Consider the following 11,082-nt stretch of genomic DNA (forward strand, 5'->3'; position numbering starts at 1 on the left):
AGGCTGGTCTCGAACTCACAGAGATCCGCCTGCCTCTGCCTCCCGAGTGCTGGGATTAAAGGCGTGCGCCACCACCGCCCGGCTATATGAGGTGTGTTGAATCATCATTTTTTTTTTTCATTATTTTAAATCTTTCCTAAAGTGAATAACATAATTTTATTTACTTTGAAATAGAATTATTGAATCCGTTAAGTTATTGTTTAACTTAAACTTTGTTTTAAAAACACTCTTCTCAACAATATACATAATAATTTGTGTGTGTTTTTTGTTTTTTGAGACAGGGTTTCTCTGTGTAGTCTTGGCTTTCCTGTAGACCAGGCTATCCTCATACTCACAGAGATCCACCTGCCTCTGCCTCCTAAATGCTGGGATTAAAGGCATGAGCTGTATTTTCATCTCTGTTTTCTTCTTTTGTCACAGGTGATCCTTTCAAGGATGATCCTTTTGGAAAAATTGGTCAGTATATTTTTTTTTAGTTTCTTCTTTAATTCTTTTCTGCTTAACTATAACCTTTTACTGTATTTTGAGACAAGAACACACAGCTTGGGTTGTCCTAGGAAGGGAACTGCTTTTTATTAAAACCGCTTTAAAGCCAAGGCAAGATGCTAAAATATTTAGAGAGTGATTAGAGCCTTGTGAGTGCGTGTGTGTGTGTGTGCGTGTGTGTGTGTGCGTGTGCGTGTGTGTGTGCGTGCGTGTGTGTGTGCGTGCGTGCGTGTGTGTATGTGTGTGTGTGCGCACACACCTATGATTAAACTCAGGGCTTTGCACATGCTAGGCAAGTATTCTACTACACCTCCAACCCAAGCCTCATTTTTTTTTTCCTTTTTTGGGTTTTTTTGTTTGTTTGTTTGAGACTGGGTTTCTCTGTAGCTTTGGAGCCTGTCCTAGAACTAGCTCTTATAGATCGGGCTGGCCTTGAACTCATAAAAAAGGGAATGTGAGGTTCTGCAGGAATTCAAGTGACTTTTTAGTTTTTGAAAGTCAAGCAAAGTCTGTTCAAAGAAGACAGTTTTGTTGATTTTGAAAGAAAAACACCAGGGCAGGCAAGCTGTAAATCTCAACAATTTCTTAGAGGAAGGGAATGGAGAAAAGAAGGGATAGGCAGTGTTATCAGTAAGCTAGCATGGAGGTCAGTCGTCTAATGGGCAAACCAGCTATACTGTAAGGACAGGGGCTTTAAAAAAAAAGTAAGAGCCGGGCGATGGTGGTGCACGCCTTAATCCCAGCACTCGGGAGGCAGAGGCAGGTGGATCTCTGTAAGTTCGAGGCCAGCCTGGTCTACAAGAGCTAGTTCCAGGACAGGCTCCAAAACCACAGAGAAACCCTGTCTTGAAAAACAAAAAAAAAAAAAAAGTAAAAGAGCTCCAAGTATCAGAATATGCAAACTTAGACTCTGGCCAGCATTGGAAAGGGGCAAAAAAGAAGTAAAAAGAAATGGTTTTGGCTTTTTGAGTCTGAATGGTGGACAGACACAGCCCAACCTCACAGTGGCTGATAGGGAATGCTTCAAAATGTCTTTTAATTGAAATAGTGATAATGCCTATAAAGTAGTAGTGAATTATAATGGGTTTTCAGCTTTTTATATTTGTTCCTTTTTCTCTTTAGATCCATTTGGTGGTGATCCTTTCAAAGGTTCAGATCCATTTGCATCTGACTGCTTTTTTAAGCAGTCTTCTACTGACCCTTTTACCACATCAAATGCTGACCCTTTCAGTGCATCCAGCAATAGCAGTAATACATCGGTAAGTGTCAGGTTTAAAAATTCAGACAGCTAAACAAATATCCTGAGGAAATTTCTTGAATATACAGTGGTAGAACCTGCCTTTTGATTGTTCTTAATGGTCCATATGAAATTTGTCTGGCTTCCACCCATGCAAGTTTTTGTCTAATGTAATATTTCATACTTTGATCATCCACTGAAGATGACTAGGATGCTTTAGCGTGTCCAAAAATGGAGTCCATCCTTATCTCATTGCTGATATTAAATAGAAGAGACTGGAAATCCAAAAGCCTGTCTTAAGTAAAACTTTGGGGTTGGTGGGAACGAGACAGGGTTTCTGTGTAGCTTTGGAGCCTGTCCTGGAACTTTTAGTTCTTGTAGACCAGCCTGGCCTCGAACTCACAGAGATCCAACTACCTGCCTCTACCTCCTCAGTGCTAGGATTAAAGGTGTGCACCACTGCCACCCGGCTTTAAGTAAAACTTTGTATAAATATCTGTTGTATTATTGAAGGAATAGAAATTACTTAAAGAGTATTAATATTTTAGAAAAATAAAATAATTCATGTTGTTTTATAGTTATACCTGGAATGTTAATCTTGAAAAGTATAGATTCCCACTGACTGTCAGGCTCTCTTGAGTACATGTCTACACCTCTGTTTAGTAGCCACAGGCTGATCCAAAGCCTCTCTGCTGCATGGTCATTGTCTCTAATCTTCAATTTCACTTTAAAAGGCAGATGTTGATACTCCTGCTTTAAAAATTTAGACATTTTTGGTTGTGAGCCTATCCTTTAGTGACTGAGCCATTTTTCCTGTTATTTATGCTGGGCAGTGGTGGCAGTGGCATATGCCTTTAGTCCTAACACTGGGGAGGTGGAGTCAGGTGAATATCTGAGTTTGAGGCCAGCCTGGTCTGCAAAGAGAAATTCAGAGCTACACAGAGAAACCCAGTCTCAAAAACAAAAGAACAAAAACAAAAACAAAAAAAAATCTTTTTTTAAAAAATCATGTTACTTTAATTTGCTCTGGGTATTTTGTGTTTGAAGACTTTTTTAAAAAACACTTATATAGGACTGGAGAAATGGCTCAGTGTTTAAGAGCACTGGCTGCTTTTCCAGAGGACCCAAGTTCAATTCCCAGCACCCACATGGCAGCTCACAACTGTCTATAACTCCAGTTTCCTGGGATCTGACACCTTCACACCAATGCACATAAAATAAAATTAAAAATAAGTTTTAAAAAAATTATATATAGAGAGGCTGAAGAGATGGCTCAGCAGGTAACAGACTTGGGTTCAGTTCTCTACACCCACCAACAGCTCACAACTGTCTGTAACTCCAGTTTCAGGGGATCTGACACCCTCTTCTGGCCTCCACAGACTACAGGCCAGCATGTGTGTATGTATATATATATATATACACACACACACACACATACATGCAGCCTGAACACTCATATACATAAAATAAGAATAAATTTTAAAACCTTATATCCTGGATAATTTAGAAATACTCAGAATAATACAATGAAATTGTGTTATTTTCTATTTTATTTTGTTTGTTCTTTATTTAGAGACTTTTTGAGGCAGCAATCTCATTTCTGTTAGTAAACTGGACCTAGAGGGGCACAATTAATTGATAGGCATTTTACATGACTTTTGTCATTTATTATTCTTAGGTGAAGATTACTTCCTTAAAAGAATAATGAACCAGATGTGTTTCAGGCCTGTAATTCCATGCTTAGGAGGTAGAGTCAAGAGAATTGGGAGTTCAAGGTCATCCTCAGCTGTTAGTGAGTTTGAGGCCATCCTGGGCTATATGAGATGAAATATGAACAGAAAAATAATGTAATATATGGGAGGTTAACAGAGGTTAGATTAATAGTACTCCCTGCCCCTCACCCCACCTCCCAAGACAGGGTTTCTCTGTCTGGCTATCCTGTAACTTTCTCTGTAAACCAGACTGGCTTTGGACTTACTATGTAGTTGAAGCTGGCTTTAAACTCTAGATCTTCTGGCCTCTACCTCCCTGATGCTAGGATTGCAAGGCATGTACCACCATGAAGTCAGGCATATCTGACCATTATTCTGTTTTGTTTGAGACTTGGTTTCTCTATGTAACAACCTCAGCTGGCCTGGAACTTACTGTGTATACCAGGCTAACCTTGAACTCGCAGAGATCTACCTTCCTCTGCCTACTGAGTGCTGGAATTAAAGGAGTAGGCTGCCATGTCCAGCATGACCATTGTTCTTTTCTGGGCAGTCCACTCTTTCTCATCCCTGTTAGAGTGGCTGCACTGTTTGATGAAGAAGTAGAATGAAACCTGACATCCATAAGTGCATTACTTCTTCCCCCTCCTTGGGTGTTGTGTATGTGCCTTCCTCTTAAGGGCAGAATCCTAAATTTTTATTTTTGATTTTCTTTTGTTTTATGATACAGTGTTTCTCTGTCCAATCCTGGTAGTCCTGTAGCTCACTAAGTAGACCAGACTGGCCTCAAATTGACTGTGATCCACTTGTCTCTGCCACCTAAATTCTGGGATTAAAGGCCTATGACACTATGCCTTGCTAGATTTGTTACACAGTGTTAAAGAAAGTGGTAGTATTTGGAGTAAAAAGAGGATAGTAGCAAAAAACTGTTGAAGTCTAAATAAAGCCTGTAACTGTAATTTAGGTTTTTCTTCTGGTGTTAAATCCTTAGTTTTAGGCCAGGCGGTAGTGGTACACACCTTTAATCCCAGCACTCAGGAGGCAGAGGCAGATGGATCTCTTGAGTTCGAGGCTAACCTGGTCTACAAGAGCTAGTTCCAGGACAGACACTAAAACAACACAGAGAAACTCTATCTCGATAGATAAATAAATAAATATCCTTAGTTTTAGTAAATAGGCCATGATTACATGAAATACTAATATTAGAGGTAGCTAGAAGTGCATGTGGGAACTTTGTACTGTCTTTACAACTCTTCTGTAAGTCTAAATCATTTCACACTAAAAAGTTGACATAAGCACTTATAAAGCAAAAGAATTGAATACCATCAAAGCCAGGATACTGGTCACCTCTACAGGGCTAGGTAATACAGCTCAGTGACAGGGCTTAGTTAGCATCTGTGAGCTCTGGGTTCAGTCCCAGTACTACCAAAAAGTGATCTGCAGAAGAGGGGTTGGGATTGTGGTTGGCAAGAGGCACATGAAGCAACTGACTGTTGGGACCTTCCTGAGAGATGACTGCATAAAACTTGTTAAATTATACATATGCCTCATACTTTTTAGAATAAATATTTTACAGCCAAAGAGAGTAATTATTTTCATTCAGTGAGACTACATATAAGGAAAGGGAAAACTGTGTTCCAGATGTTTATATTTTCTAATAAAGAATTTTGTAAAGTATTTTTTAGGTTTGACAGTAAAATTCCAGCTATGAAATGTTGCCTCTCAGTCATAGATTTGTACCATTCCTATAGGTAGAAACTTGGAAGCACAATGATCCATTTGCTCCTGGTGGAACAGTTGTTGCAGCTAGTGATTCAGGTAAAGACCTTTGTTTGTCAGTTCTATTAGTGTTCATCATTGCTTCTTCTTTAAGAGTTTCTTCTCTAAACATTTTTGCCCTATTCATTATGACTTTTAAATTGATGTGTAATTATTTCCATTTATAACATGCTGGTAATAGCAGCAACAAGTATTTGTGTATCACTTTTTACTTTCCTTACTCATTATCTTGTTTATCATTCACCTTCAAGGTTTTTCTAGACTACATACTGACACATTCAGTGTCAGTAAAACCAAGAAGCTTTTGCTTTATACAGTATAGTGTTGAGCTGAAAAGAAAATCGGTCAGTGGGTAAGAGCACTTGCTGTATAAGCCTTCAGACCTGAGTCTGAATCCTAGACTTGTATAAAAAGCAGACTGCACTTGACTATAACCTCAGCATTGAGGAGCAGAGACAGGTGGATACTGACAGCATGCTTGCCTACTGGCCAGCTAGTCTATTCAAGATGATGAGCTTCTGGTTCATTGAGAGACCTTGTCTTAAGGCAATAACATAGGGAACAGTAAAGAAAAACATCCAGTGTTCTACCTTGACCTTGCCATGAACATTCATGTGCAAACCACACATATGCACATGTATAAACATGCACACAAATACATGAAAGGAAAAAAATATTAAAAATTAGCAGGGTGTGATGATAACACTTTAAAATCCTAGTTCTCAGGATGAGGTGGGATTGCTATAAGTTCATGGCCAGCCTGAGCTACATAATATGAACTACATAGTGAATTTCAGACTAGCCTGGACTATAAAATAAGAACTTCCTCGGGAGGCAGAGGCAGGCGGATCTCTGTGAGTTCGAGATCAGCCTGGTCTACAGAGCTAGTTCCAGGATAGGCTCCAAAGCCACAGAGAAACCCTGTCTCGAAAAACCAAAAAAAATAAATGAAAAAAAAATAAAATAAAATAAGAACTTCTTTTTTGGTTTTTTTTTGGTTTTGTTTTTGAAAAAAGGAGGTGACTGGAGAGATGGTTCAGCAGTTAAGAGCATTTGCTGCTCTTGCAGAAGACCCATGTTCAGGTCTAGAACCTACCTTTTGGCTCACAACAGTCCTAATTTCCAGGTTCAGGGGATCCAGTGCCATCTTCTGACCTCCATGGACAGCAGGTGCACATGGGATGCACATGTGATGCATATGTGCACATGCAGGCAAAACACTCTTCTACATGAAATAAATCTTAAAACGAGGCCCACATAAATATTCTCCAGTATATTTTACTTTCTTGTGAGCACCTCTTTCTCTTAACCCTGGTGTTCAACCCTATAAACTGTTGTTTGGCATTCACTCCTAAAGATTTAAAAGTTTAAAAGCCTAAGTTTAAAAGTGAGTGGCTTCAAATGAGTAATAAAAATTGTTTTTAATATAAAGAGGTTCTGTTAAAATACAGAGAAAAATCTAAGCACGAGGAAACTAAGTTCTAGAATATTAATAACTAACTTGATCAAGGTTACAGTTTATGAAAAGGTAAACCAGTTGACTAGATTCGATCCTAGGTCTGATGGAATCTTAAAACATTTTCAAAACGGCTTGTGGTGGCTCATGCCTTTAGTCCCAGCACTCCGGAGAATCTCTGTGAGTTTGAAGCCAGCCTGGTCTCCAGAACAAGTTCCAGGACAGGCTGGAAGAGAAAACCATAGATAGATAGATAGATAGATAGATAGATAGATAGATAGATAGATAGATAGATAGATAGATAGATAGATAGATAGATACAGCTAATAACTGCTTTGTTTCCAATCTTCATTAAGAATAAGGCTACTGCTTGGGAGCATAGGAAATTAGAGGAAAGTAAATCCAGACATAATGCTTTAACGTCATGTGGCTAGTAGGATGTGTTATTTTCTCAGGTTGTTGATGTGACCAAGTAGTTTATGATATAGAGGGATTAGTACAAATGCCTCAACAAATTGGATCTCTTCTGTTGAACAAATTGTCATAAGATTCAGCATGACTGAATTTCAGGGAATTGGGTTTTAAACCCCAGCATGAGTAGCAAGAATGAGAAATAAAAAGCAGATATGGAACAGACGAGTTACTCTAATGCTGGGTACTAATCACATTTAGAATTGTGGGCTTTCAAAATCAATTTTTAAAATGAGTAAATTTCTGTTTATTTCATATATATGTTTAATTTATATTAGTTAAAAATCATTGTCTTCTGTTACTGCTAAAATATGGTTGTTATGAAAGTACATTAAGTGCTTGAGTTCTTTTCAGCACTTGCTTGCTCCTGGTGGATAGACACTGCACACTATGGAAGAAAAGTAGTAAGGAAAAGCCAGTCCAGAACCTGTTTCTTTATACTCTGTTCTCACTTGTAAGCGTGATTTTTTCTACTTTAGATGAGATTAGTTTTGGGGTGTGTGTGTGTGTGTGTGTGTCTGTCTGTCTGTCTGTCTGTCTGTGACTGTGTATAATATCTTACTAGTCCCAGATTGAGGAAATACAGTGTCTTTCCAGGTGCTGATTAAAGCTGTGCCCAGTAAGATACGAGTGTTTCTTTGCAGGTACATTTTACTCAGGGTATCTCTTGAAGACTGTGAGGTTGACCTTGATAATCTTACATTTAAAGGGTATAGAGGTGAGGGGAAGGTCTTCATCTTAGGATTCTTTGGTAAGCAGCTACTCTTTGGGGGAACTTTTTCTTTAGGATTTTTTTGTATGTTTGGTTGGTTGGGTTTTTGTTAGTTTGTTTGATTTCGGTTTTTCAAGGCAGGATTTCTCTGTGAAACAATCCTGACTATCCTCAAATTTACTCTGTAAACCAGGCTGGCCTTGAACTCAGAGATCCGCCTGCCTCTGGCCATCTCTTTTTATTTTTAACCACAGGTTCTTAGTGCAAATCTATCCTGGTAACTTGAGCAGGTGTGCCTTACCTCCTCCAGCATACACACTCAGATCTGTGCTTGTGACCGCTGGTTAGGATGGGGGAAATATCTGACAAATTCAAACTACTTATCAATTATAGATACCTGTGGAACAAAGTAGAGTATAGTCATTTTGGTAGTGAATGAAGAACTCACTTCTTGCTGTGGAAAACCCCCTGGGTTTGTGGAAGAGGTAGCATTTGAAATGTGTGGCTAATGATCCTTTAAAGTGTTTGATACCATTGTGAGAGATGATTTGGCCAAGCACAGTGTCACATGACTGTGATCTTGGCACTTGAGAGACTGATAGACAGAAAAAATGTCATATGCCATCCTGGGCTTTACTTTCCTTAGAACAAACAGCAATTAAATGAAGTCCATAGGAGCTGTTTGACATGTGTTCCAGAGCTTAAACACCCCACCTTCAACTAGACCTGCTTTGCTCCTGGGTCATTTACAGCTGGTTTATACAAAGGCATACACCATATGGGATTTTCAGTATATACCTTGTCTGTATAGACATCAGTCATAAATTTAGGAATATTTATTCTGAATGTTACCGAACAAAACACGGACATGAGATATGGTGTCTTACACTGATTTTTCTTTGCTCCTTCTAGCCGCAGACCCTTTTGCTTCTGTTTTTGGAAATGAATCATTTGGAGATGGGTTTGCTGACTTCAGCACATTGTCAAAGGTAATCTGCAGTGATTAATAGGAAGAAACAATACATCATGTTCCATCAAATGAGCGGCCTTCTTATAGTTAGAGCCTTCTCACAAATGTGGATAGAACTGCGTCAGTCTGTAGCAGGGCTGATTTCAGATGGATGTTACAGATCAGCTGTAAAGTAATGGAATTTCTATACGTAGGAGGCAGTGGTACAGGTGGTTACATTTTCTTCTGAAAGGTCTACTCAGTGTCAGCGTTAGAGTTGTCTCTCTGTTTAAATGTTTTTTCCAGCTGAATTACATTTTTTCCCTGTGTCCTTTCTGGGTCATTAGCCACAACATTCATTCCATCTCCTGTTGTATACCTATTTGATTTTATCCTTTGAAGTTATTAGCGTCTGCACCAAGATAAAATCCAGTGCTGGGTGTCTGCCACCTGTTGTCCAGCATAGCTGTAGTATTGATTCAGGCTAAGAGAAAAATATTTGAAGATATGCAAAATTGTCTATCCCTATGGAACATTTGACAGTGTCCAGAGACATTTGTGGTTCTCAGAACTAGGTAGAAGATACTGCTCATATCTAGTGAGTTCATCCTCCAGTACACTGCAGAGCCACCATTCCCACTCCCTGGATGTAGTTATTCCATCCCAAAAAGTTAGCTGTGCAACTGTTGAAAAACACTGGCCTAGCCCAGTGGTGGTGGCCCACGCCTTTAATCCCAGCACTCAGGAGGCAGAGCAGGCAGATCTACAGAACAAGACAGCCAGGTCTACATGGAAAAACCCTGTCTCAAAAAACCAAAAAAGAAAAAAAGAAAGTTTATCATTGGCCTAAATAAATCATAATCTGATTTGTTACAGGAAAGCCAATAATCCTCATATGTTTAAAAGTCAGGGTTTTCAAACCAACATTAAGACTTAATATTTGGAGCTGGAGAGATGGCTTAGTGGTTAAGAGCATTGACTACTCTTTCAGAGGACCTTGATTCAATTCCCAGCACCCAAATGGCAGCTCACAACTGTCTGTAATTCCAGTTCCAGGGGATCTGACACCCATGGCAAAACATCAATACACATATAAAGTAAAAATAAATAAATTTTTAAAAAGACAACATTCCACAGGATCAGTTTACTTTTGAAAAATTGACTCTCAGATTATCTTCATAGTTTTTCTAGAAGCCATTTTCTCTAACTGAGAAGCATAGAATCAGCCATTCTTTTTGTTTCATTTTCATTCAACTCAGACGATCTTTTTGTACCTCAAGAAGTTTTGTGTTGCTTAATGCTTACTTAATAAGTCTTTAATCTTTTTGTTTTGATGTCTGTTGGCTCTTGATAAGTAAAGCTATGAGAACACCTGCTCATACAGATGAATTGTAATCCTGTTTGTTCTTGAATGTAAAGGGTAAAATATCACTTTGGGGAATTCAAATAAAACTGCTGATATGTAAATCATTCATCTGAATACTATATGACCATGTGTATATCAAAATGTTTAAACATTTCTTTTTAAACAAAGGTCAACAATGAAGATCCTTTTAATCCTTCTACATCAAGTTCTGCCAGTAATGTGGTCCTTCCAAACACTGTGTTAGAGGAAACATCCGCCAAGAGTGGGGATGTACCTCCAGCACTGCCGCCCAAGACTGGAACTCCAACAAGACCCTGCCCACCACCCCCTGGTATGAGAGTTGGGGCCTTTCCTGGACAGATGTATGCCTTTTCCCTCTAGAAAGTGTTGTGTGGGCTTCTTACCTTCGTATTACATAAAGGCTGTGAACAAGAACCAAGCACTTAGCATAAGCTTGCTGCTGACCTCTCCAGCTAGGCATGTGCCCCTTCCCCTCCCCATTTAGATAAAATTTGGGTGACATCTCTTTGTTTTTGTTTTGTTTTTTGGAAACCCATTGATTATTATTTGGATAGCAGTTTCCTGTACTCTGGTTTTTAAATTAATTTTCTTGAGAAAAAAACAAATACAAAGTCTCTGTAAATCTTTTATTATTTATTTTTGTTTAGAAAAAAGCAAGGAAGTGGCAGGCAAGAGTGACAAAAAGAACTGCTTACCCTTTAAAACTCATTTAGTTTACAATAGACATTTTTTTTGTTTTGTTTAGCTGGCCTGGAACTTGGTTTGTAGACAAAACTGGCCTTGAACTCAAAACTCTTGAATAAACCACCTGCCTCTGCCTCCTGAATGCGAGGTTTAAAGATGTGTACCTTTACACCTGGCTCCAGACATCTGACTTTAAAATTTTCTTTGTCGCC

General features: G+C 38.8%; 1 protein-coding gene across 3 annotated transcripts in view; it reads left to right on the forward strand.

The window, feature by feature from the left end:
- The window catches only part of Eps15 (epidermal growth factor receptor pathway substrate 15), a 101,890-nt gene that overhangs the window by 82,876 nt on the left and 7,932 nt on the right, over window positions 1-11,082 (forward strand). For all 3 annotated transcript variants that reach the window (XM_013348541.2, XM_013348542.2, XM_005353574.2), the window contains exons 19-23: window positions 421-456; window positions 1,609-1,745; window positions 5,184-5,250; window positions 8,763-8,839; window positions 10,334-10,496. In XM_013348541.2, the coding sequence (XP_013203995.1) occupies window positions 421-456; window positions 1,609-1,745; window positions 5,184-5,250; window positions 8,763-8,839; window positions 10,334-10,496 (480 nt within the window). The remainder of the gene's footprint in view (window positions 1-420; window positions 457-1,608; window positions 1,746-5,183; window positions 5,251-8,762; window positions 8,840-10,333; window positions 10,497-11,082) is intronic.

The sequence above is a fragment of the Microtus ochrogaster genome, chromosome 10 (genome assembly GCF_000317375.1).
Source record: "Microtus ochrogaster isolate Prairie Vole_2 chromosome 10, MicOch1.0, whole genome shotgun sequence".
NCBI classification, from domain to species: Eukaryota; Metazoa; Chordata; class Mammalia; order Rodentia; family Cricetidae; genus Microtus; species Microtus ochrogaster.